Source organism: Saccopteryx leptura, chromosome 9 (genome assembly GCF_036850995.1).
Source record: "Saccopteryx leptura isolate mSacLep1 chromosome 9, mSacLep1_pri_phased_curated, whole genome shotgun sequence".
NCBI classification, from domain to species: Eukaryota; Metazoa; Chordata; class Mammalia; order Chiroptera; family Emballonuridae; genus Saccopteryx; species Saccopteryx leptura.
The window spans coordinates 33353196-33380872 of NC_089511.1; the positions used below are offsets into that span (position 1 = coordinate 33353196).

At 48.3% G+C, this 27677-nt stretch overlaps 1 protein-coding gene across 1 annotated transcript; it reads left to right on the forward strand.

Moving 5' to 3' along the window:
- Positions 1–828: 828 nt before the first annotated feature.
- Positions 829–26011, forward strand: WFDC1 (WAP four-disulfide core domain 1). The gene is made up of 7 exons (XM_066348557.1): positions 829–1240; positions 11651–11834; positions 15998–16081; positions 17114–17254; positions 20742–20783; positions 22327–22399; positions 25556–26011. The coding sequence occupies exons 1-6, from the start codon at positions 1118–1120 to the stop codon at positions 22383–22385; spliced, it is 633 nt and encodes a 210-aa protein (XP_066204654.1). The 5' UTR covers positions 829–1117; the 3' UTR covers positions 22386–22399; positions 25556–26011.
- The last annotated feature ends 1666 nt before the right edge of the window (positions 26012–27677 follow it).

The window sequence follows — 27677 nt, forward strand, 5'->3', positions numbered from 1 at the left end:
GAGCTTCCTGCTGCCACTGAAACAAGTGACCGCAGACTCAGTGTCCCAGATGAAAGAACGGAGGGGTAGCAGCAGAAGAGGATTTCTCAGCATCACACAGTCAGAAGCTGAGCTGGGACCTGGCCCAGGTGCATCTAAGTCTGGAGCTTGAGTCCCTTCCATTTCACCATGTGGTGTGTCACAGTGGTCAGGCAGGTCTGGGGTTGAGTCCCAGCTCTGCTGCTGGCTGCCTGACCTCAGGCAAGTATCATACCTCTGTCTCCCCACCTCTGTGAATCAGGCATCAAAACAGGACCTGTCTTGGGGTTGCTGTGAACAGATGACGTAATATAAAGTGTGTGAAATATTGATCCCTGTATAAAACACACACACGCCAACATTGTGGGACACTGATGATGTATGCGAAACACTTCTCACACACAATTCCATTGAACTCTCCCAAGAAACACACAATACGAGTAACTGTCCACAGGCCCACATCAGAGAGAAGGGCACCAGGTTCAAGGGCATGAGTCATCTCCCCACAGCCACGTACTCAGCCAGCCCCCATTCAGCAATATCTTCCAAAGGAGCTTTTATAGGCAGACAGAGTTCATCAGCCCAGCTCAAAATTTGGATGAGGTAGCAGCTGGAATCCCCACCCATCCTACTGGGCTGGTTCCCCTGTGTGCCCGCCCCTGCCCGCCCCCAGCCCTCCCAGTCAGAAGCCAGCATACCTCTGGGAGAGACCGCCCCAGACTGCAAGGAAGAGCTCATTATCCCAATGTGACAGGGCCACTCCCAGCCACGTCTCCAAGCAAGCCCGTGGGATGGGGGGGGGGGGGGGGGGGGGGGGAGTGCCTCCTCCTGTTGCTGACCACTGCCATCTGAACTGCCTGGTTGCAGTCTCTGGGGCCAGATGTTATAGGGCAAGCTAAAAATAACCAGGCTGGCCACTATCAAGGGTGGGATTGGGGTGGGGGCATGTGCTGGGCGTGGACACATGATCTTAGGGACCCGGTTGAGTGGAGCTGAGACAGTCTGGCAGACTGTGCACACTTCTGCTCCCCATTCATAGGACCCACCTAGAGAGAGGGCTCCTTTTCTCTGAACATCTGGGAAGAAAGCCAGCTGCAGGATGGGCAGCGGCAGAAGGAAGGTCATCCGGGTTCTGTGCTCCCTGCTGCTTCTCCTTGAAGCCAGTTGTGCCAGGAATATCTGGAAGCGGTCATTGCACGCGAGACTGGCTGAGAGATCCCACGTAAGTGCGTTCCGGGGAGGGGAGGCCGGGAGGAGATGGGCTGTCCCCAGACACTGTATGTTCTGCAAGTGCTGCCCAAACGCAGGCAGGGCAGGCATCTCTCTTTATCTGTGAGTGTCAAAGTCGGGTGGTGGGCAGATGGAACTCACATCTTCAAAAGGCTCCCTGCCTGGAAGCAAAGAAGCAAAGAGAACACCGAAACTGTGCAAGGGGACTGTGGTGTGCTTTTGCCTACCAAAGTGTACTTTCTCCTGACAAATAGCACCTGAGTGCAAGGACTTACAACTGAGTGGTGTGTCTCAGCAATCAATAACCAAAGGTTTGTGAAATATAATTATGCATCCATGCAGTTATTTAGTCATTAGTAAACATTTACTGGAAACAGCTCTTAGCCAGGCGCTGTGTGTGTGGGGGAGTCCAGTGGGTACAAGATGGAGACCCCAGCTCCCACCCTCGAGGACGACACAGTGGAGTGCGGGAGGCAGTTGGGTGATAGGCAATGGCAGTACAAAGGGATGGCATGACATAGCAAGTGGCAAGAAGCATGGGCCCTGGAGCTAGGTTCTGGGTTTGAACTCAGGCTGTGCTGCGTACCAGCTGTGTGACCTCGGGCAAATTGTTTGGACTCTCTGAGCACCAGTGAGCTCATCTGCCCACATGAAAGAGACAGAATGATACATTTCTTTCAACAAATGTGTTTGATCACCACTGTTTTGCCAGGCACTGTCTAGGCTGCTGGGATACAGACATCAGATATGGAATTCACATGACAGAGCAAAGGCAGAGAATAAGTGAAAAATAAAAGGAGATAATACCAGCACACTTAGTATATGTGTGAGCGTTAAATGACTCAATATACATAAAGCACTTTAGCACATAGAAAGCGCTCATTGCATCTGGGTGACAATTAAGTAATTGAGAAATCAGTTGGTGCTTGGCTCCCCAGGTGGAATATAGGTTCCTCAGGGTATAGCCTGATTCTGTCTCAGTTAGTGCCATCTTCCTGGTGCCTTGCCAGGTGCCTGTCATTAAGTTGGCACCCAATACATTTTTGTGGGGAAATTATGGGCAAAGGGATTGGAAGCGCAGAATATGTGAAGCTGTACCCCAGGAGAGTCAAGGAGGTTTTCCAGGGTTGGAGGCATTCAACCTGGGGCTTTGAAGGATGAATAGGAGCTTTCCAGGTAGAGACATGGGAGAGCGGCTGTTTGATGAACCCAGGCACGGTGAGGTGCATGAAATTGTATTGAGGCTAATTTCAGCCTCCAGGAATCACATTCCACAGGTCAAGCAGGAGGTCGCTGGTAGTGAAAAAGACCAGTAGCAAGTTAAACGATAGTATGTGTTTAGAGGAGGGAGAGCTCGTGTGAGGTGGTATAGTCACAGAGGGCTTCCTGAGGGAGGTGAAACCCTGGCTAGATCTTAAAGAACTATTTAGAATTAGGAAGAAGGACATTCCTGGAAGAAGGCTCAATGTGGGCTGAGGGCTAGAGGCAGAAGCAGTGTGTCTCAGAGCCCCTGAAGGGGCAGTCCCCACTATAGGAGAGGGCTGTGTGTGCAAGGAGGGAAAGGGACCCCTCCCCACTATAGGAGAGGGCTGTGTGTGCAAGGAGGGAAAGGGACCCCTCCCCACTATAGGAGAGGGCTGTGTGTGCAAGGAGGGAAAGGGACCCCTCCCCACTATAGGAGAGGGCTGTGTGTGCAAGGAGGGAAAGAGACCCCTCTCAGGTTTGACTGCTCCATGCTCTGCTGGCCCAACAGGACAATTTGTCCTTCCTGGTATTTAGCACTTAAGACCAGAAAGAGATTTTCAATCCATCATCTGGTCTTATCTCCACCTTGTCCTGGGGTGTGTCATAGGAACATGTGCCATGACAGCTCACTGGGAGGAACGGCAAGGCTGGGGGTGTTGGGGAGGGTGTGCACAGGGGGCGAAGGGAGTCTCTTAGAAAACAGGTCTGGGTGGGCTTCGGAAATTGAATTGCTTCTAGTCACCGTTTGTCAGATGCAAGCATTTCAAGTGTACCCCTCGCTGGGTTGGAACTGTCCCTGGTTATCAACAGTACCATCATCCCTCCCCAGTGCTGAGACACAGGAGAAATTTGTGCCAAGAACCTGCCTCAGAGAAAGCCCCCAGGGAAAGACAGGCTGTGGTTGGCTTGTGGCTCAGAGGACAGGGAGGCTGGGCAGGGTGCCAGGCACGGGAATTCGTCTCAGTGGCATCTCTAATGAGTAGTTAGAGATGGGCTTGGGCTACTCACTGCTTCTCTCTGAGCCTCAGGGTGTCACCTGGGAAATGAAGGCAGAAGACTAGATGGCTTCCAGGGCCCTTTCGGTCTGATTCTAACTTCCATACAAATGTTCAGCAGGGAATTTGAGGGTCCTAGGAGGCAGACCTCACACACTCAGAGACAAGACCTTCCAATGTGGCTCCTACTGCCCCCATCCCAAGCCGAGCCAGACCTTCGGCATTACCCCTGGACCCTTGAGGGCTTCGGGGCAGGTCAGAGTGGGGCCAGGCCAGGGGTCCAGTAGCATGCTAAAGCCAGGTTGGACCCACTCGGAGAGTTAAACAGAGCCTTTACTAAAATGTAAATCAGAAAGACTTACAATTAATTATGTGATTAAAATTTTTAAAAGGATAGAAATACTCAGAAATGTATCTCTTCCTATTTATTTCACTTTCTCTGTTCCCAAGACTGCTTATGTCAGTGGTATCTACTCCTCGATACCCACAATTCCATCTCCTTACTCAGCACCTTCCGTTGGCAGCCGGAAATCGGCCATGGTGGCAGGTTCAGCCCAGGGACACTGGTGAAGGCCGCACCTGAGGGCCAGTTGCTAACACTGACAAGCATGGCCATCTGCCCCCTGCCTGCATCAGACACCCTCTCTCTCTTTCTCAGAGGCCTGCCCCTCAGCAGGGTAGACAATGGGCTAGAGGCATTTCCTGGCCTCTGTGTACATTACAGCCTGGGGACTCAGAGACGGTGCCAGAGAGGATGGCAGTGCCTTCTATTCCCATGGGACCCCTATGGGAGGCTTGTAAGGAGGAGGCTCCTCCTCTCTGAGCTTCAGTTTCCCCAGTTGCACATTAGAGTGCCAGTGTTGCAGTCCAATGAGAAGACCATAGAGCAAAGGTCCCCAAACTTTTTACACAGGGGGCCAATTCACTGTCCCTCAGATGGTTGGAGGGCCGGACTATAAAAAAACTATGAACAAATCCCTATGCACACTGTACATATCTTATTTTAAAGTAAAAAAAACAAAACGGGAACAAATACAATATTTAAAATAAAGAACAAGTAAATTTAAATCAACCAACTGACCAGTATTTCAATGGGAACTATGCTCCTCTCACTGACCACCAATGAAAGAGGTGCCCCTTCCGGAAGTGTGGCGGGGCCGGATAAATGGCCTCAGGGGGCCGCATGTGGCCCGCGGGGCCGTAGTTTGGGGACCCCTGCCATAGAGAGCCTTCAGCTCCATGCACGGCAAAGAACCACCCTCTCTGCATCTGTACAATTCAAAACAAAATTAAAAGCAGAGCCAAATATTTACGAGGCTATTTAAGACCGAAGTGAAATGTTTGTAAGTAGCCTAGTGGCCTTTTCTGGGAGATGAGGGTCAGCACTGGGGAGCTGGTGTTTGGGGCTTCTCTTTCCTGGCATTTAGTGACACTTGTCAGAAACAATTCTTTCCTGAGCACTTCCTAATGTCTCAGGCCGAGAGTTGGCCTTGCATTAACCCTCAGGATCTGCTTAACACATCTACCAGGTGTCCCTTGCCAAGGCCATGTCGGCCTGGGGACCGGCTGGCTCAGTGGTCCCGGTGTTGCTGTAGCTGGGTCTGCTTCGCCCCCTGAGCTCCCACCTGGGGCAGCGGGAAGTGACTGTGTAGTCTTCCCCCTGCCCCGAGGTGCTTGCCCAGTGGAGGGAGTCGCGAGGGGCTGCAGCAGCGAGGAGCAAGGTCACCTCTTTGTCATACATCCTGCTCACAGGGCGTCCCTTGCACTCAGGCCACCCAGAGCTGGTCTTTGGGTGATGGGCACAAAAGCCTTGCAGGAGCCAGCAGCTCGTGCAAAAGTCCTGTTCCTCAGTCTCCCCAAGCTGGTTCTTTCCCTTGGTATTTCTGTGAGTTCAAGAGCCCTCGAAAGCATTTCTTTTATTTTGTGCTAAGTAGCAAGAGTGGGAGAAGCAGATGGCCTGGAGCTGTGTGTACCTCCCCTTGCTCTCATCGTCCCCTGAGCTCCGACTTCTTCACCTTGGTCCTTTAAGTATCGGTGCCTGCTTAGAGTGTCCTTGACCGTTTTAATAACATCCTCCCTTCTCCTTCACAGTGTTTAGCTCCGTTATTATTATCTGCGCGATTTGTTTCTTTATTGTGGCTTGGTTTAGTTTTTCATGAATTATTTCTACAGATGACAAAAGAAAGAGAGAGAGAAGAAGAAAAAAAAAAGCAAAGCAAAGCAAAGAAAAGAAAAGAGTAATTAGTTTGCTTTATCTGTGATGTTTGGTTTGGTATCTGTCATTTGTCCCGGAGCTGTGGCATGTGAGGGCAAGGACGACATCATCTGGCTCGGCTCAGCTCCCCCCGGAACGTAGTTGGCCTGAGAACTGTGAATTTACCGTTAAATGAATGAATAAGTTATGTTAAAACCTTTCAGAACAGGATAGAATGGATGAGAAGTTCTAAAATACTTCCAGGTACACCGCAGTGCCCAGAGGTCACCAGCCGAAGGGTTAGTCGAGTGTGCGGTCTTGCTCCCAACATGCACTGAGATGAGCTCGTCCCCAGGATGAGATCCTCGCTTTTGAGTAACCTCTCCAAGGACGTTCCATTAGGCTTGCACCAAACTCCGCTGTCAGAGCCCAGCGCTCAGGTCCCAGGGCATCAGGAAATGGCATTCGTCAATGCACACTGAACCTACGTCCTCTGTTCTAGAGAGAGGCTATTTTTAGAGCTTTGACGTCCAAATTCCAAAGGAAGAGCGAATAATGCTTAAAGGAAAATTGGCTTTCTTCCTGTACCAAGTACACGAGTCCTGGGGTGCACTTTTATTGGTCTGACCGTGTAGTTGCTGGAACATTCCAAAGAAGGGTAGAGCTCTTGCTGGTGGAATGAATGGGGGGTGGGGTGGGGAGGGCTGAGGGAGAGACAGGGGTAAATTAGGGGAGGTCTGGAGATTGGATTCTTTCTCCTTAAATGGAAATGCTTTCAATTTTGTTTTGATTATAAAAATGTTAACTGTAAAAGAAATTCAGACAAACAGACTTTTGTAAATAAGTAAAAATGATTTAAATTCTTCCTGTACGACATAAGCTTTGTTGACATTTTGGGGTGTGTTTGCCTGAACTTTTTCATGAAGCAATTATATTCCATGCACATTGTTTTCTTAATGGGATTTTATTAGTATTGTTTTAAAAAAAATTTTATTAGGATAAAATTCACATAACCATATTAAAGTGAACAATGGCACTTAGAACAAACACAACATAGTGCAACCACCACCTCTATCTAGCTCCGAGACATTTCCATGAGCCAAAAGGGAGACCCCAGACCAATTAGGCGGTCACTCCCCATTCCCCAGTCCCCACCCCCCAACTCCTGGCAGCCACCACTCTGCTTTTCGTGTCTCTGGATTTGTCTATGTGGGATAGCTCATATAAATACAGTCATATAGCACATGGAATCGTGTCTGGCTTATTCTTCTTGTTTTGTACCTTGTGTTTTTCATTGAACAATATATGATGAGTATGTTAATATGGTAGGCAGATCGGTGTCCTCTTTTCAAAGGCTTCTATGTTGTTCCAAGGCCCAGACAGGCCATTATTTGTTTCCCCAGCTTCCTTTGGGTGGACATCCAGGCTGTTTGCTTCAGCGGACTCCAGGCTTGGACTAGCAGAACTGGACTTCCTACCGAAGGAGCCGGAACTGACATTTCCCTAACCCGCTTCCCTAATTGTAGCAGAATGGCTCTGAAAATCTGCAGAGGCCTCCGTCACTATCTCCTAGGGGAGCAGGAAATAGCCGCCAGGCCGATAACCTTCAGGGAGTCAGTCATTTTTATCCCAGTAAGGCAAGCAGCCCTGGAAAGCTCCTGTCTGAGTTGCACTGTGAATGGAGGTCCAGTAGCTGCTTGGAAATGTTACCTGCTATCCAGCCCCTTAGCAGATAACAGATGAAAATCACAGGCTGCTCTGGGGTTTTCATGAACGTTGTCCATCTGGGGTGACCCGCTATTATTTTATTTTCTGCCGAGTGGCAATAGAGGGTTGGGCTGGCTGTGGCTGCCAAGAGTGTCAGTGCCCCGGACGCAGTCGGGAACAAAACCAAGGCCCTAAGGGCAGCATGTTGTAGGAAGAGAAAAACAAGAAAATGACGAGTCTGTCAAACACAGGGCTCCCTTGGTGGTCAGCGGTTCGGACCTACTTAAAAGCCAGAGCCAGGCAGGTATCTTGGGTGAGAGGCACAACCTGTGCAAAGGCCTAGCTGTGAGAACGAAGCTATCGTGTTCTAGGGATATCAGCAAGGCCAGGGCACTGGACAGGAATGAGTGAGGGGGAGAGTGGTGGGTGGGAGGTCAGAGACAGAGGGGTTGGGGGGGGTAGCTCAGGTCTAATCACCCATCAACTGTCCCCGACCCCCACGGGCTGGGAAGACACTGGAGGGTGATCTGTTTATTTCTTCGATAAAAGTCCATTCTTCCGGGCTGGGTAGTTCAGTTAGTTAGAGAGTAGTCCTGATAACACTAAGGTTGTGCATTCAATCTCCAGTCAGGGCACCTATGAGACTCAACCAATGAATGCATAAATAAGTGGACCAACAAATAGATGTTTCTCTCTCCCCCTCGCTCTCTCTCGCCCTCCCTCTCTCTCCCTCCCCTTCCCCTTCCTCTTTCTCTAAAAAATAACCAATTAAAAAAAATTTTAAGTCCGTTCTTTCTCAGAACTCCTGGAAACAGCCTTTGTTTAGGACCTTTTCTGAATATCACCTTGCAGGACATGAAATCTTTTTCAAAACATTTAATCCTTTAATCTGAGCCCCTTTGGGGAAATCAGTTCTTTATCACCCACCCACCATCTGTTATTTCCAAGGCACCATCTAAATAACTCAGGGAGATTTGACTTTTAAGGCGCTTATCTCTTTAGTTCTCTTTAAATTCTGAGAAACATTTGAATTTTCTTCAAAGAGCAGTGGCGCATCTAAAGTCGATCTCTCTACATGCCCCCCCTTCAGGGTATCGTCAGGGGGTCACTGGACCAGGAGGTGTCAGAGGCGGATAAAAGGTATTTCACTTCTGATCTCCAGGTTCCATTAAATTTCATAAATGAGGCTCAATGTAAAAACAGGCTAGGCGGAAGAAACAGCGGTCTCCCCCAGACCACGCATGGGTATTCTCACCCCCACCCCCCGAAAGACAGCCCGGGCAGCTGTCATATTTGATTAGGATTAAAATGGTAGAGCCCCAACATAAGTCCAATGTCGTTAATTCTGAAGAAAATGAACTAAGAGCTAATGTTGTAGGATTATGTTCCCCCTGCTTGCAGCTTGGAAATTATTCATGATGGCACTTGGAATTAGGGTGACCGGGCCGAGCAGGGGATAGTGAAAATGCTGAACTAGGAGTTAGAAGTTTCACACTCCCCTCTTTCCTTTGTTTTAAGAAAGAACCAGCCATCTCCTGAAGCCTTTCTCCTGATCTGTGAATGTTGGCTTTGTGTTCATTTTTACCTTTCACCTATAGAAGGGAGAGAAAAGGAATCCTCTGGGTGAAACTGGAGTGGGAGCCAAGAGACCCACCCCGCCTAGGCTGTTCCCCTTCCCACATGCTTATTGCTTTCTCCCTTCTCTGTCTCTCCATCTCAGCCCTTGGGGGTGGAGGATTGGGGGTCTTTTTGGGTAAGTTTGAAAAATATACTAGTCCTTCTTGAGTGCACCAATTCGAAGATGTGCGCGTTTGAGACCTATTCTCGGTGACCTGTCGCCCTCTACAGGGCACTGAGAGTAGCGCATGGAGTTAGCAGCCACAGCCAGAGATACGCCGGGATGTTCATGCATCCATCCTTGACCTTCCCTCCTTTTAGTTGCGATCAGATGGCATGTGCCATTTTGTATCTTGCCTTTTCATTTTTTACTAACATATCATAAGTGCTTATCCTATCATTAAAAATTCTTCGGCCCTGGCTGGATAGCTCAGCTGGTTGGAGGTCCATCCCCATACACAGAGGTTGTTGGTGGGATCCCCCGTCAGGAAATATACAGGAACCATTTGGTGTTTGTCTCTCTCTCCTTCTCTCTCTCTATCCTTCCTCTCTTTCTAAAATCAATAAAGTTAAAAAATTCTTCTTAAGTACTTCAATAGTTGAAAATTTTTTAATTGTCTTCTTTAAATTGAAAAGAATAACGTGCGTGGAAAAAATATATACATGTATGTACATAAATACTCTTTTGCACTAGTTATATATACAACAAAATAGTGAACAATGAGAAGAAATGTCTCTTGGCTTTAGAACTTAATTATTCTCTCCAAAGGCAATCCTTAATAACAGTTCCTTGTGCGTTCTTGCATCTCTTTAAAAAAAACATATTCTGGGCTTATACAAATAGATACATATTACATATGTGCATATGTGTATTTGAAAACATAGTCAGGAGCACAGCAAACTGTTCTTTGCCTTAATTTCTTCACAAACCACAGTGTTTGTGATCTTTCATTAGCAGGTTCAGGGCAAGTTTTGATGGCCATGTGTTGGGGACCAAAAGCCAACAGGGTCTTTGTAGTTTAGATTTTGGGGGGACAGAGGTGTGGGGAACTGGCAGTAAGCTGACAATCTGCCCAACACTCCACCTCACTTGTTCTGTGAAGTTGATAAAGGCTATTTTTCCCACACCTTCATGTTAGCTCTGGTGCTGAATTGTTTATACTCTTTCTATTCCCCATGTCCCTCAGAAAGACTGGAGATAGTTTCTTTTTATCCTTTGTCTTGTGAAGTTAAGATGTTATGTATGGTGGAGGTTTTCTGCACTTGGGAGAATTCTTGGGATGCCTTGGAAATGTGACTTTGTTTTAATGTTCTCTTTGAGTTGCTAATGGCCTCACTCTGCCCTATAAATAAAGCAGGTAGGGGGTGGTTTGATTTTTGCAAGCTATCTCTTGCATTGCAGAGAGACCTCCCGAGCCCATCCATCCTTTTTCTCTTTAAGCCTGTTTTCTTAATTCTGTGCCCTTCCGACTCAGGACCTGGAATTACTAGCCAAGCTGGTTCGCAGCAGTCCAGTCAGCAGAAGGGCATTATTTACTTGGATAGTAGAGAGGGTGAGGGTGGGGTTTTGAAATATGTGTGCATGGAAATGGGGTGAGGGGTTGTAAATAGGAATTTAGATGGCACGAGTAGTTTAGTCAGAGCAAGCTAGAGTGTTTCTTCCCAATGAACCTATTCTATCTAACTGTGGTGTGTGTGTGTGTGTGTGTGTGTGTGTGTGTGTGTGTGTAGGGATGTGTAAGATCTGCCTTCCATACAGCCCACTTTCAAATCCAGAAGCTGACAGTGTTCCAGGCAGGAATGGGGTCTGGTGTCAGAGACCCAGAGTGAGTTGCCTGGTGTCACAAACTCTCTCAACTTCCCCTCTAATGGGCTTATTTTATTGATCATGTGCCTGTGTGTCCTATATGTTAAGTACTGTGTCTCATTAACTTTTATTGAAACGTAATACCAAAAAGCACAAAAAATAGTCTGTCCAGCTCCATGAATCTGCACAAAGTGAACCAGCAGAATAGGGTCAGCCTTCAGAGATCTCTGTGTCCCTCCTGGTCACTGTCTGCTAAGTGTCCACTATCCTAACTTCTCTCACCAGAAGACAGTTTTGCCTCTTTTTGAACTAAAAATATAAACAGACTGTGTGTTCTCTCGTGAGTTGAGGTTTTTTTTGCTCAATATGCCAAGTTGTGTGAATTTATCCATTCTATGTATGATTTGTAAATTCTCAAGACTCCATATGGATTATAAGATATATAGAGAGATATATGTGTATGTGCATATGCACATTTTTATATATGCGTATAGACACATATATTCACTGATATATATATATGTATGTAACATATATGTGTGTGTGTATATAGTATATCAGGATAGATGCTTAACATACAAACTGTTCACATTCATTTATCCTTTTTGCTGCTTGAGGTCATTTCAGTTGGGGACTGTTACAAAGAGAACAACACCTGTTAATCCTCAGAGCAACCTGCTGAGGTTGCTTCTGTTGTGTTTATGAGAAGACTCAGGTTCAGAGAGGCCCATCCACTTGCCGGCGCCACACAGCTCCAAGGCGGGCCGGGATCCTAACGCAGGTCCCGCCTGCTGCAGCCGGCCAGGGGACACCATTGACGCTGCTCTCTCCCGGCAGGAGGAGGAGGAGGACGGCCCCTGGCAGCCCGGCATGGACAGCTGCCCACCGCCCCCGCGCTTGCTGCCTCCTGGCGCCTGTCAGGTGGCACGCTGCCAGGCCGACTCTGAGTGCCCAGGAGACCAGCGCTGCTGCTACAACGGCTGTGCCTACACCTGCCTGGAGGCTGTGCCACCCCCGCCAGGTAGGCGCTCCGGGGCCAGGAAAGGGGGCGGGAAGGGTGGCGGTGGTGGTGGTGGGGACCCAGGTGAACTGTCCAGCCCTGTCCTGCCCGAGAGTTCCGTCAGGGAGGAACGCAGACGGGCTTAAACTTGGGCCACCTGGGTGGGTCCACCTGTGAAATGTGGGCAGAGCGGCTGGCTCACTGAGCAAGCTTCCAGCTGGATGTTCTGAGCGCCGCTGCCTTCAGAGAGCGCCAGGCCAGAAAACATGCATTCCAGGGGATAGGGCCCTTCCTGTGAAGAAGATGGGGGATATTGCTCAGAGAAATCTAGATTCCTGGCTTTTCTTAAAATACTGGACCACATTCCCTGGGCCACCTGCTGAAGCCTATGTGCTCCTAGATGGCAGCAGGGCCCTCCAGTTCTCCATGGACCCCACCGAGTCCCCTTCACTAATGGTGCCTGGTCTTGAGGGCATTGGAGGTGGAGATCTGGGACCTTAGCAGTCCAGATGGGGTGTTCCCAGAGAGGCAGGGGGGTGCAGAATCCGGGGTTCAAATCCACGAGCTAGCTGGTCACTTCCTTAGATCCCCCCACCCGTGAGACAGGACTGAAATGAGACCATGCAGCTCGTGCTGAGTCTGATCATTCAGAAGTGCTTGGGACCCCATCAGGGCAAGGAGCAGATAATAGTATGTATGATCTTAATGGGAATCCCTTTGGGAAACAGATCTCAGGGAGTGATCTTTAAAAGGAAAGGTTTTCAGATCCCTTCTGGCGATGTTTAGGACGGGATGGAAGGGAGCACGTGGGGAACATTGAGCACTGGGATGGAGAGCCACTTCCCTCTGGATGGGGAGAAGGTGTCCCTCGGTGGTTGGTAAGGGAGCAGTAAAGTTTCCTCCACTGTCAGTTCTTCTAGGGCTGAGCCTTAGACAATAACAGCCTGCATGGACCACACCGGAGGGTTCCATGGGCCTTAATTACCAAATGAGGCCCCAACCCCTCCTCCCAAGCCAAAGCAAAAGCGACTACACTTTGTTTTCTTTGAAATGAGGTCACAGCAATGACAAGGCACTCAGCACCCTTAATGATACACATAATCACAGTCTGCCCTGCATTTGGGAGCTGCTTCTTGTTCAGAGACTGGGCTGGTCCTCGGGGCCAGGAAGCTCCTACAAAGCCCTTTCTAAGAAAGGCAACATGGCGCCGCCTCCTGGTGGAAGAAGCACATGCGGATGCTTCCCTCCAGATGTGAAAGTAAAAAAGATGCTGCCTACTTTGGACTGCAGCAGGGCACAGGAAGTCTCGCCTCACTTGCCGCCTACCCAGTTGCTTTTGAGCGGTGCACAAGCTGTACGACTGTTCATGAAATTCCGGGTGGCCTACCATACCTCATCTCGTTTTATGCTCACACAGCCCGGGGTATGGAGAAACTGTTATCAGCCCAGTTTTACAGTTGAAGACACTGAAGCTCAGAGAAGATGAGTCCCTTGCCCAAGGTCAATGGCAGGCAGAGATAGAGTTTCAATCCAGTCTTCTGTGAAGACTGAATTGCCTTAGTCCCTGAGTGCAGGGATGAGGGGTCCTTGTTCTAGCCTATATGGGGTTCCTCACTGCCTGAAACACCCTTCCCCCAGAGACACCCACACTTACTCCTCATCTCCTTCAGATCTTTGTCCATATGCGGTCACTTTCTCAGGGCAGACTTCCCTCTCTAAATGGCAGTCCCTGCTCCAGCCATTCCTTACCCCTCTTCCCAGCCCAATCTGGAATATTGTGTTTTGTTTAGTCATTGACTGTTCCCCCCACTTGCAGGTTAGCCCATAAAGAGAATTTGGTTCTCTGCTGTATTTCATTCACTGCTGTATTCCCACCATTTAGAACAGCCTCTGGGGCCCTGGCCGGTTGGCTCAGTGGTAGAGCATCAGCCTGGCGTGTGGAAGTCCCGGGATCATTTCCCGGCCAGGGCACACAGGAGAAGCGCCCATCTGCTTCTCCACTCTTCCCCCTCTCCTTTCTCTCTGTCTCTCTCTTCCCCTCCCACAGCCAAGGCTCTATTGAAGCAAAGTTGACCTGGACGCTGAGGATGGCTCCATGGCCTTCGCCTCAGATGCTAAAATGTCTCCAACAGCAGCGGAGCAACGTCTCCTTCTATGTATGCCCCAGAAGGGCTAAGCATCACCCCCTGATGGGCATCCGGGTGGATCCCAGTCAGGCGCATGTGGAAGTCTGTCTGCCCCCTCCCCCCACTTCTCACTTCGGAAAAATAAAATAAAACAGTCTCTGAGACCCTAAAAGTTATCCAAAAGTTGTATCAATGATTGATAAGATAATAAAATGACTAGTTTTCACTGGCCAGCTGGAAGAGCCATTAGTTAGTCATAAGAACAATTGTAATAATAATATTTAATACAAAGTTTCTTACCTTGGTACTCTTGGCATTAGAGGTTAGATCATTCTAACTGAGGATGTGGTGGGGGACTTACCTGGGCATTGTAGGATGTTGAGCAGCATTCTTGGCCTCTATCCTCTAGATGCCAGTAGTACCCCCACCTCACATTTTGACAACCAAAAATACCTCTAGACTTTGCTAAACAGTCCATGGAGGACAAAATTGCTTCATTGAGAACCATGCTCTAACATGAGCAGATGACTTGAAATGCACCGGGCCCTATTCTGAGCAGCTTACACACTTCATTGCATTCCCAGGGGGTGGAGAGAATGTTATCAAATGCAGATCTTGAAATTAGGACTAGGGTGTGGGGAATTTACTCAGCAGGTGATCCCAAACAGAGAGACGAGACAGTGGGCCTCCCGGCCTTTATGAGTCCGCAAATGGATGGGAAACCTCAACCAAGTCTCAGTGTTCCAAAAAGCATAGTGAAATGCATATACTTTCCCGCTGCTCAGAAGCCTTTGACCAGTGCAAAAGAGAATGCAAATAGTAAATATTAATATTTCCTATTTGGTAAAAGATAGCATTGAAAACATTTTCTATCATGTGGTGGGAAGGAAGAGGGAAAAACCAGAAGATAGAGATCGTGGCTGCTGAACCCTGTCAAGCCATCCCTCTAGTTTGGAAATTGCAAACTGTTGGTTTGTTCCTCTGTTGTTTCAGTTTCCACACTGTGAGCCGTCATCTCAGGCTCTTTTAAAGAAAAAACTAACAGCATTTTTACCAATACTAGTCTATGTATTTTCAAAGGCGCTAGACAGCACATAAACCTCTTTATTTTTGTCATATTTCTGATCTAGGCTAAAGCAGAGGTCATAAACAAATGTAACCCTAGACCAGTTATATTTGACCTGCAAAGTGCTTACAAATTTTTTTATTAGTTGCCAACATTTAAAAGCCAGAAAATTTATATTTATTAAAATACAGATTTGTAGTTTAAAAATCAGCTCTGAAAGCATTGGGAATGGCTGGCCAGGGCTGACCAGCAGCTGACCAACGAGGCAGAGACTCTCTCCAGTTTGCCATACCTGTTTGTCCTACCTGGCCTGCTTTTCTCCTTTATGTTACCTGTCTGCCCTGTGGAGGCATTTGGGTTTTCAACCCCTACTTTAAGTTTTTGAAGACACCTTCCACTCTACTCAATGGATCACTCTTCTGGTTAAAAATGTGTTGGTTATAGAACAAGCTGTGCTGCTATAACGAAAAGACCCATAAACCTAGGGGTCCAACCAATTATGTGTTTACTTCTTCCACAGTTAATAGGCCAGAGGTAGATTGATGGTCCATGCAACCAGGTGGCTCTGATCCACAGTCATCCAGGGACCCATCCTATTGCTCCACATGGTCAAAGTGGCTCCCAGACTGCAGGAAGAAGGGAAAAGAAAGACGAAAGGGATAAAATAGGCATCAATGCAAGAGCAAGACCAGCAGTTTCATGATTACTTCTGCTCACGTTCTATTGGCCAGAACTCAGTCACATGGCCACACCTAGTTGCAAGGGAGGCTGGGAAATGTAGTATCCAGCTTGGTCATCCAGTGGCCAGCCAAAACTCAAAAGTTTTATTACTAAAAGGAAAGAGCAAATGTGTGCTGGAGAACCACAGATGTTTCTCCCTCAGGGAGACTCTGTGTTTTGTCATGAAACGTAGGCTCCCCTACCCCCACAGGCTGCAGCATTTCTCAGCTGCCTGAGAAGGGCCTCCATTTAACCATGTGTTATTTTGTTAGTTTTAGATTGGCTGGTAGAGCCGAAACCTCGGTGGCTTGGCGGCAACGGCTGGCTCCTGGATGGCCCTGAGGAGGTGCTGCAAGGTACTGACAGGATGAAGCCCAACCTGACGTCAGAGCCAGGATCCCTCCTTCTCAGGCTGCCACCAAGAGTGCGATAGCAGGGCTGTCTCTGCTCCAGCGGGCTGCCTGTCCCCAGATCCTCAGACTTCTTGGATCCTCCCAACCCCAACACAGAAGGGTGGCACTGCAGCTTGGCCGGGCTCCCAGCATCCTCAGGACTCTGCCTGGGAATGGGGCTTCCTTCCGGGTGGAGAATTGAGAGGGAGCAGCTTGGGGCTTGTTTACAGATCCCTGAAATCATAACAAGGGGTTTGCTGCTTCCTGATGATGAGGCCTCCTCGGGGAGAGAGGGAGGAGAGCAGTTTCTAAAAGAACCCCATGCAGGCCCAGGGCCTAGAGAACTGTAGAGGTCCAAGTGTGTGCACTTGTCTGTGTCACCGTGATTTTGCACACTGCTGTGTGTGTGATGGTGTCCGTTAGAGTGTGCAGCTGCGTGAGAACTGTAGCCTTGTAGGACTGAGTATTTGTGCATCTGTGTTCATGTGAGTGTATGTAAGTATAAGTGTGAATGGTGGATGTGTATGTGCCAGATTTGTGTGTGTGTGAACATGTGTGTGTAGGTGACTGCATGTGTAGTATATACATGTGTGTGTTAGAACCTGTGGGATTGTGAAAATATATGTGTGATGTGTGAGCATATGTGTGTGTGTCAGGATTTCTGTGTGAGCATATGTGTGTGTGTCAAGATTTCTGTGTGTGAATATATGTGTACACATGTGACTGTAAGCATGAGCATGTGTTTCAAGGTGTGAGTGAATATATATGTATGTATGGCACTATGCATGCGAGGGCATGTTCGGGATCATGTGACTTTGGACTGTTCTGTGTTTGTGTGCATGTGTGCATATGTGCATGTGCACACACGAAACTGTGAGACCCAAAGCACAGTCTGGAACCTGGGGACACAGATGAGAGGCGGCCCTTCTAAATAACGTGCATTCACTGCCTCCATGGAGAAGCCACCTGACACCCTGGCATGTGTCCCTCCCACAGCAGAGGCCTGCAGCACCACAGAGGATGGGGCGGAGCCACTCCTCTGTCCCTCAGGCTACGAGTGCCACATCCTGAACCCAGGTGACATGGCCAAAGGTATCCCCAACCATGGGCAGTGCGTCAAAGAGCGCCAGAAAGCAGGTAAGTGTGGTGCCCAAGCCCAGCTCCTGGCTCCTGCCCCAACCTCACTCTCCTTCTAAAGCACCCCCCTACATGTCACAGGTAAAACCGCCAGCCCCCTGAATGTGGTGAAGACCTGCTCCTGTCTTCCTACTATCCTGCTCCTTCTTTCAAATCTTCTATCCTTTCCCTCTCACCTGCATGTAACACAGGCCGTCAACCGCAGCTCTGCCGCCTCCGAGCTGGCTGACCTTGGGGTCATGTGCTGCAGTCTCTGAGCCTCAGGTTCCTTACCTGTAAGAGGTAAGAGGCCACTTCATGCTGTTATGAGATTAATTTAAATCATACATGTGAAGGCCTCAGTAAACATCCAACATTTTACATCCATCTATATGTCTATGTTTTGAACTGTCTGAGAACACTTCATTTCTGCTAGGACCACTCAATGTGACTTAGTTAGTCTTTGTCTTTCGGGAGGAAGGCAATAAATAGATCAGTGAAGGGCATGAACAGTATCACTTTAGTTTACATAATTTTCCCAAGAAGGGCAAGGACAGCAAAGCTAAGACTGATGGTGGGACCTAAAACCCACGTGTGTCTCATGCAGGGGGTAAGGGTGAGAGGTTTGGTGTGGATTTAGAAGAAATGTATGGCAAGCAAAGAATCTGGAATTTCAGGGTAGCTCATCCATACCCTGCAAGGTCATGTCCCCACTTCTGCTTCTCCAAGCTCACAGAGGGCACCCCCAGTCCAGATCAAGGATAATTACCCTATTGGCCAAAAAGACACATCAGAGTGCATGGTCTGCCAAAGCTTTTTTTTTTTTTTTTTGAGAATTTATTTTTCTGAAATGTTTCAGGAAAGACACACACATTAAATCAGTTACACATGTAGAATCATTATCATTACGAATAATAAAATTCTGAGACATTAAAACTGTCTGGAGAATCCTGATCCCTGGAATTATGAGCTTTGGGAAAAAAATACCTATAAAAGGAGTTGAAGCAATTAGGGTGACTTCTACATTCCACTCGCTATTTGGGGAGACATGCAGGTTCTCCAGCCAGGTGGCCACTTGGTCCCTCACTCCTGTGTGTCCCAAATACTAGAACCTTTCCAAACCCCATTTTCCTTATCTTTAAATGGGCTTATAATAGTTAAGCTGCCATGCCTCTTACTTCACAAGCACAGAACAGAATCTTTCGACAGCAAATCAAACTGTAGGTGGAGGGGCATGAGACCCAATAGCTGCTAAACCCCGAGGGCAGGCCAGCCTGCAGGGAACATGCTGGAGCAGGGAAGAAAGGGCCAGTATCAGAAGCGAGTTGCGAGGTGCGTCCGAGTACTTTGGATAGAATGCCATCTTTATAACTGGAAAGGCCTGGCATACTGGTCCTCTCTCATCTCCTGATCTTTTTTTTTTTTTTTTTCTAAATAATTTTATTTTTTTAATGGGGTGACATCAATAAATCAGGATACATATATTCAAAGATAACAAGTCCAGGTTATCTTGTCGTTCAATTATGTTGCATACCCATCACCCAAAGTCAGATTGTCCTCTGTCACCTTCTATCTAGTTTTCTTTGTGCCTCTCCCCCTCCCCCTTTCCCTCTCCCTTTCCCCCCTCCCCCCCGTAACCACCACACTCTTATCAATGTCTCTTAGTTTCACTTTTTATGTCCCACCTACGTATGGAATAATGCAGTTCCTGTTTTTTTCTGATTTACTTATTTCACTTCGTATCATGATCTTGCTCATTTAGTTATATGAGACCCACTTTAAGGATGGAAATAAAGAGATCAATCAAATGGTGCCCGCTGTTGATAGAGTGCCTCAGAGATACTGTCTGGATGCTTTATTGCAAGCCTGTACAAGGGAAAGTGTAACCAGAAGGCAGTGTCACGTGTGCTTAAGAGCACAGGTTCAAAACCACAGCAGCGGCTTCAAATGGTACTGCTTTCTTCCCTGGTGACCTTGGGCAAGTAACCTCCCCTTTCTCAGCCTCAGTTTTTCCATCTGTAAAAGGAGCTGGTGGTGATCATGATAGTAATTGCTTCATGGGGTAGTTACAAGGTTTGAGTGAGAGAGCACATCTGAAGTGCTTGGAGCAGTTCCTGACACATAGTAGGTCCTCAAGGAATGTATGTAGCTATCTCTCTGTCTTATGGAAAAAGGAGGATGAGTTCAAGACCTTGCCCAGACAGTGCACACAGCTAACAAGGAACAGACAAGGAATTTCAAGCCTGCCCCCTGCTCCAAAGCCTGTGTGTGTGTGTGTGTGTGTGTGTGTGTGTGTTCCTCCTCCTCCTCCCACAAGAGAGATCTGAGCTTTGCAGATAGAAACGTAAATGAAGTGTCTGTTCTTGGTCCCAGGGGAGCTGTCACTTAGTCTGTCCTTGGTCCCAGGGGAGCTGTCACTTAGCAAGAATTGTTGGTACTATAGGGAGTTTGAAGACATCCTAAGTTCCAACAACTTACTTGGAGCTGAGTTTTCAGGGAGGAGTGGGGCGCTCTTGACTGGAGCAATCCAAGAAGAAGCTCTTTAGATAATTTTTTTACACTGCATATTTCAAGTCATTTTAGACTAACAGAAAAGTGAAAAGAATACAGGGTGGGGCCAAAGTATGGAAAATAAAACAAGAATTAACAAATAACAATACAAGAATAAACTCTTGTGTTGCATACTTAATAAGTAATACAAGAATAAACTCTGCTTCACGTACGCACAACTGTAAACCTACTTTAGCCCACCCTGTAGCATCTTGGACCACCATTCATCAGTTGTTAAAATATTGTCACATTTGCTTTGTCACTCTCTCTCTCTCCTCCATCCCCACTGTCTCTCCATATAAAGCTCCATATTTATTTTTCGGGACTATTTGACAATAAGTTGCAGATCTCACGCCCACAGGTAAGATGCCAGTCTCCTCAGAGAGCTGACTTCTGGAGGGGCTGATGACCGTTAGGTTTTACAGTCTGTCAGCCTGGAACCTGACTTTTGAGGGGTTCATGTGATTTTACAGTCCATCAGCCTGGAACCCGACTTTTGAGGGATTCATGTCTTTCTCAAAAGGAGAGTAAACATGGACAGGTAGTAAATCTGACTTTTCAGAGAGGAGGGTCAGGGGAATCACTGCATGTTTCTGAGTAGGTTTAAGGTCACTCAGAAGCTGAGTGCCCAAGGCCAAGTTGTGGAATGGGGCCCTGTGCTCACTTCTGACAAGTGATTTGGCAGGCTGTGTCATGTGCCCTTGAGTGGACATCCTCAAGGAGAAGTAGGAGCAGCGCCTGGGGCCATACTCGAATAATTGAGCCACTGGCTGGGGGGGGGGGGGCGTGGGGGAAAAGGAGGGATAGAAAAGAATAGGGTCACTTGTCCTGTGTGCCCTTACCAGGAATTGAACCCAGGATATCCATACACCAGGCCAGTGCTCTATCCACTGAGCCATCCAGCTAGGGTCCTTATGAACTTCCTAACAGGTGTTTAATCCTCTTACTTGTTTTCCAGACAAGCAATTCCTAAGACACACAGTTAACAAAGAATATCCAGGTAAGAGAAGAACCCAGCCTTTCTTTGCAGAGTCCCAAAAAGGACAATGAACATTTCTTGGGTGAAGTTGGGTGAAGAAGAAAAATAAAATCCCATGGACTATTATGAGAACTCAAGTTTGAAGCTGCTGAGTAGGAAAATGGCCCCAAGTACTTTTATGCTGTCAGATGCCAAGATGTTTCCATTGTGAAAAATCTCTCCTTCAACCTGGGCAGTTCTCCACGTGGACTCTGACATGTGCAGAGCCATTTCTGGCTGCAGGCTGGGAGGGTGGAGAGAGCACCTAGACAGGTGCCTAAGACAGGGACTGAGGCAGCAGCTCAGGATAACACACAGGAGACAAAATACATAGAAGCTAAGGTTGGTAAATAAAGTAGAAGACCTGGTGTCTGATGGTGGGCAGAGGAGGTATGAGTCAAGAGGAGTCCACAGCAAATAGGATTTTATGCTAAAGGTCAGTACCTGGGATTGGAGATGCTTAAGTCCCTCCTACTTTCATTCACAGAATTGGAAAATATGGCTGACACCATCATTCTATACAATTATTCATTGATCTAGCCATCCAATAATTTAATTATCTATATATTCATCATCCATTTAATAATTTATTCAGTCATTCATTCATCTATCTATCCATCCATCCATCCATCCATCCATCCATCCAATAATCCATTTAATCATTCTACCCATCTATCATATCTGATTAAGCATTTATCAAGCATTCTGTGTTTATTCATTCTTCATTCTGTTTTTTATTCTGTGCTAGAGGTTGGGGATACATCTGTGAACATGGCAGATCTATCTCTGCTGTCATTCAGCTAATATCAAACAGGAAACTCAAACAATAAGCCCAAGTAGCTTTTTTTTTTTTTTTTTTGTATTTTTCTGAAGTTGGAAACGGGGAGGCAGTCAGACAGACTCCCGCATGTGCCCGACCGGAATCCACCGGCATGCCCACCAGGGGGCGATTCTCTGCCCATTTGGGGCGTTGCTCTGTTGCAACCAGAGCCATTCAAGTGCATGGAGCCATCCTCAGCACCCAGGCCAACTTTGCTCCAATGGAGCCTTGGCTGCGAGAGGAGAAGAGAGAGACAGAGAGAAAGGAGAGGGGAAGGGTGGAAAAGCAGATGGGTGCTTCTCCTGTGTGCCCTGGCCGGAAATCGAACCTGGGACTCCTGCACGCCAGGCCGATGCTCTACCACTGAGCCAACCGGCCAGGGCCCCAAGTAGCTTTTTAATAACAGCAAGTGTGAAAGCCCTGAGGTTAGAAACAACTAAGCCGTCAGGGCAGCTGGATGGAGTGGCTAGTAAGCGCGGGGAGAGAGACAGGAAGTGAAGTCAGAATTGTGGGCAGGGCCAGAACACACAGGTGGTGGGGTATGGTGAGGAAAGGGGAGAGCCTCCAGTGGGGACTGGGGGACCTCATTTGTGGGGGAAGGGAGGACAGGGCTAGGCCGAGGCATTTGGACTTAACTTAGCAGTGTCTGGTGAGCCTTTGAGCAGCAGTCATCACGCCCGCCCTGACGGAGCCCTGTGTTTGCAGAGGGGGACTCCAAGAACGTGGCGGAACATGGAAAAGGACAACAGAGACATTTTCAATAAAGCAGTAACAGCAGGTAAGTGGAGCAATGTCAATGGTAGGGGGTGGGTTTGACCAATGGGAAGGTGAGAGTGGGGCTTTACCTGCCGGTAGAATTTTAAACTCCTTTATAATTTCAGTGTGAACATATGAAAACTTTCTGTATTATCAGAAGTGGAAGTTTCCATACCCTCTAGACCAGGGGTCCCCAAACTACAGCCCGTGGGCCGCATGTAGCCCCCTGAGGCCATTTATCCGGCCCCGCCACACTTCCAGAAGGGGCACCTCTTTCATTAGTGGTCAGTGAGAGGAGCACATTGACCATCTCATTAGCCAAAAGCAGGCCCATAGTCCCATTGAAATACTGGTCAGTTTGTTGATTTAAATTTACTTGTTCTTTATTTTAAATATTGTATTTGTTCCCGTTTTGTTTTTTTAATTTAAAATAAGATATATGCAGTGTGCATAGGGATTTGTTCATAGTTTTTTTTTTATAGTCTGGCCCTCCAATGGTCTGAGGGACAGTGAACTGGCCCCCAGTGTAAAAAGTTTGGGGATCCTGCTCTAGACCTATGTCCAAAGACTCAACTAGATTATAATTTACCTTTCCATCTCCTTTCCACTCCTTTGCCCTAATGCATCCATGAACAGGCAGACAAGTCCTCCACTGTCTCATGACATCTCTCTCTCCCTCTGCCACATGATACCATCAAGTGCCAGCTCTATGATAGACATGCACCAGCACTCATATGCTCTACAGTCATTCACAGGATCTACAGTCATTCACAGTGCCTACAGTCATTCACAGTATCCACAGTCGTTATGATATCTACAGTCATTCATGGTATCTACACTCATTCCTAGTATCTACAGTCATTCACAGAATTTATAGTTATTCACAGAATCTACAGAATGCCAGGAGTTGTGCTGGGGTAACAGTGAATAGAGCAGAATTCCTGCTGTCATGGGTTTACATCTCCTATATCCTATAGTATAAGACTAAACAAGTCAACAAGTAAGGGACAGACTGCGATAAGTATTATGAAGGACACGGACAAGCGATGTGGTGCCTAGTAACGGGTGTGGGCAGCGAGCTGCTTCAGATGGTGGTCAGGGAATCTGGGGCGAGGACTGACATCTAAGCCACAATTTAAGATGAGGAGGTGCTGTCACAGGAAGACCTGGGGAATGGGCACCCAGGCAAAAGGAGCCAGAAGAAACATCTTGAGGCAGGAAAGATCTTGGCTTAGCACAGCAATTTTCAACCATTTTCAACTCATAGCGCACATAAACTAATTTCTAAAATTCTGCAGCACACCAAAAAATATATTTTTTGCTGATCTGACCCAAAAAATTGGTATAATTTTGATTCATTCATACGGGATATCTATTGTTGTGTTGTCATTTTTTTTTTATTTGACAATCTAAGGGAAAAGAGGTTGGTGCCCCTGGCTACATAGTCAGGTATTGCATGTTTTAAAAATTCTTGTGGCACACTGGTTGAAAAACACTGGCTTAGAGGAAGCACAGGGAAGCCACTGGGGTGGGAACAGGATGGTGGCTGGGGAAGCTGGCTCTGAGGAAGCACAGGGAAGCCACTGGGGTGGGAACAGGATGGTGGCTGGGGAAGCTGGCTCTGAGGAACCACAGGGAAGCCACTGGTGTGGGAACAGGATGGTGGCTGGGGAAGCTGGCTCTGAGGAACCACAGGGAAGCCACTGGGGTGGGAACAGGATGGTGGCTGGGGAAGCTGGCTCTGAGGAACCACAGGGAAGCCACTGGGGTGGGGACAGGATGGTGGCTGGGGAAGCTGGCTCTGAGGAAGCACAGGGAAGCCACTGGGGTGGGGACAGGATGGTGGCTGGGGAAGCTGGCTCTGAGGAACCACAGGGAAGCCACTGGGGTGGGAACAGGATGGTGGCTGGGGAAGCTGGCTCTGAGGAAGCACAGGGAAGCCATTGGGGTGGGAACAGGATGGTGGCTGGGGAAGCTGGCTCTGAGGAACCACAGGGAAGCCATTGGGGTGGGAACAGGATGGTGGCTGGGGAAGCTGGCACTGGAGGAACCACAGGGAAGCCACTGGGGTGGGAACAGGATGGTGGCTGGGGAAGCTGGCTCTGAGGAACCACAGGGAAGCCACTGGGGTGGGGAACAGGATGGTGGCTGGGGAAGCTGGCTCTGAGGAACCACAGGGAAGCCACTGGGGTGGGAACAGGATGGTGGCTGGGGAAGCTGGCTCTGAGGAAGCACAGGGAAGCCATTGGGGTGGGAACAGGATGGTGGCTGGGGAAGCTGGCTCTGAGGAACCACAGGGAAGCCATTGGGGTGGGAACAGGATGGTGGCTGGGGAAGCTGGCTCTGAGGAAGCACAGGGAAGCCACTGGGGTGGGAACAGGATGGTGACTGGGGAAGCTGGCTCTGAGGAACCACAGGGAAGCCACTGGGGTGGGAACAGGATGGTGGCTGGGGAAGCTGGCACCGGAGGAAGTTCTAGGTTAGGTGCAGGCTCTGCTCTCAGATGCTGGCCAAATGAGATGTGTGCAGGTGGATGCAAAGGGCCGTGGAATTGCAGGACCAGGAGTCTTAGGTTAAATCCTTAACACCCAACCACCTCTGTGAGAGCTGAATGTCAACACGTGATAAACAAAAGCCCTTGAATGCAAGCAATTTCCCCCGGATGTCCTTGAAAGGCAAACGAGGTTTCAGATTCCAGAGTATTCAGAGACCAGGCCTCCTGGAAAACTAGAGCCAGTGGGGATGGACGCCAGCATGTCTATTACCTGCTGATGACAGGAGGAGTCCTTGGAGCAGGTCTGACCCAGCAGAGGACTATGAACCTTAAACAAAGAAGTGCTGGGGACCAGTGGGGAAGAACACGACTGGGAGAGGCAGTGGCTTTTAGGAATTAGCCAGACCTGGCTTTAAATTCTTGCTCTGTCACCATGTGACCTAGGCTAACTGACTTCAATGCTCCAGCCTCAGTTTCCGCATCTGTAAAATGGGAATGATGGGAGGGATGTTAGGAACTAAATAAGATAGTCCTTGTAGAGACTTTACAGTCAGTTTAGAATTTAGCCTCAGCAGAAACTGGCATCTCTCTGGAGGGGAAGGAGGAAAGGGATGACACAGATATGTCACCTCATGTTCCGCCTAAGCAGTGGTCATACTCATTTCCTCTTTGCTTCCTTTTCAGCTAATTTGAAAGAACATTCTTCATGTTCTGCTAAGCCTTGGAAACAGTTTTATGAAATGCTTTGACCTCCAGAGGTCATGCCCAGCTTGGCAGAGCATGACCTGAGATACTTAAAGACAGGACACCGGGCTCTCAACCCCAGTGTGGCCCTCCCTGCCTGGGTGACTTTGGGGGAGCCACTGACCAGTGCTGGGACCTATTTGGTCATTCTGGAAACGCCTAGGATCTCAGCTGATCCTTCAGCCCCACAGATGCTGCCCTGGAAGAAGTCACTGCCTTGTGAGCGTGTACGAAGCTCCTTCCTAAGACAGAGTTCAATGTCTTGTTATTTACAGCTTTATTCCAGGTTTGACTCTGAGAGGCACGTACCCATCACTTCCAGAGTCTCAAAATACACCCATGTGCTCAAAATATATTCGCTCATTATAAAATGAAAATAAACTTACCTATTATTCATCCGTGATTCATAGTTTTAACCACCTGATGACGTTAAATGGGAGGTGCTGAAGCCGTTCACTCCTGGGGGTGAGAGGGACGGTGGGTGTTCCCTGGGGTGTCAGCTCAGCTCTGCTTTCCGGTCACGTGTTAACTAGTTTAGTTACGATCCCTCTGAAGCAGACCGTGGGAGGAGGATGCAGTGAAAGCAATGTATCAGGAAAGTGCCTGGGAAAAACCGGCAGCAGGTGGAGTGGGACAGGAGAAAGGTCAGACAAAGTGAGGTGTCAAGGTCGTGCAGAGGGTAGCTTTGGTGCCAACCCCTGGGAGTCCCAAAGGCAGCCTGAGTCCCACCAGGGCCAGCTCCAGGGGCAAGAACCTGTGTGGTCACTCAGAAGGACCCTGCACTTGGTATAATGAAATTCTTAGAAATTGTTGAGCCAGGGTCCTACATGTTCATTCTGCCCATCAGGGGGAAGGGGCGCCAAGTATGTGGAAGGCTCCCAGCATCCTCCATGATGGGGAGGGGTTGCCAATCCAGGGGCAGCCTACTTCCTGCACACAAAGGGACCCGCCCCAGGGAACAAGGGCAGAGCCCTGAAGGCATCAGTTACACAATTCAAATCCCACCAGTGTCTGCACAAAAAATGGACCTGTACATACACAGGCTGTGGGGGAACTGATTCAATTTACCCCAGAGCCCGCTTTCAAAATGGACTGTGATGATTGGTATTAATAACTTGTTTGGCAGGATTCAAACATTTTAATTCCAAATGTGGAGACAACATGTGAATACCCATATTTTAAAAACAAGCTACTCTCCTGTCACCTGCCCCCTGCACCTCCCCAGCCATGCACAGACTCCCCCCATGCAATCCATATTTTCTTGGAAACGCTTCAAGTCCAATTCAAGGTGATTGATGGCCTAGTGTGTGTGCCATTTCTAGTCCCCTTCTTTCAATATTTTACTTATTGATTTTTAGAGAGAGAGAGAGGGGAGAGAGAGAGAGAAGGGGGGAGGAGCAGGAAGTATCAACTCCCATATGTGCCTTGACCAGGCAAGCCCAAGGTTTCGAACCAGCAACCTCAGTGTTCCAGGTTGACGCTTTATCCCACTGTGCCACCACAGGTCAGGCCTGTGTGTGCCATTTCTAAGCATCAGTGCATTCAGGCTGCCCAAGGATTCTTATTGTTCATGTATATGGAACATGCATGAAAAAGTCTAGTGATTCATGTAAAAGGTGTATGAAGAGGGCATCTGTCACACTACCTGGGGAGGTTTTGACCTTCCAGACACAAGCTGCATCGTGGAATTAATACATGAGATTTCTGATTTCTGTGGGGGCAAGCCAGGGGTCACAGCTTGGGTGACCCACGAAATACCCAGTGCTCCATGTGTCCTGGAAGGTCGATCTCACTGATCTGGAAGGGGCCTGGGCCTAGGTTTGGCTGTAGTTCCTGGCAGAGAGGGGGATCTAACAAGTAGCGAGGCTCATCAGGGCTGAGGACCACCAGGGTACTGTTGACTCCATGGCTGGCCATATGCAATGGAAGCAAACAATTACAACCAGCAGAGACCGAGGGTGCCTCGGACTCCTCGTGTGGGTCTCGGTCAAGGAAACCAAGCGTGTGTCAGAAATCTAAAGGACTCACCCAAAGTCACATAGCCTGTAGGTGCTGGGGCCAG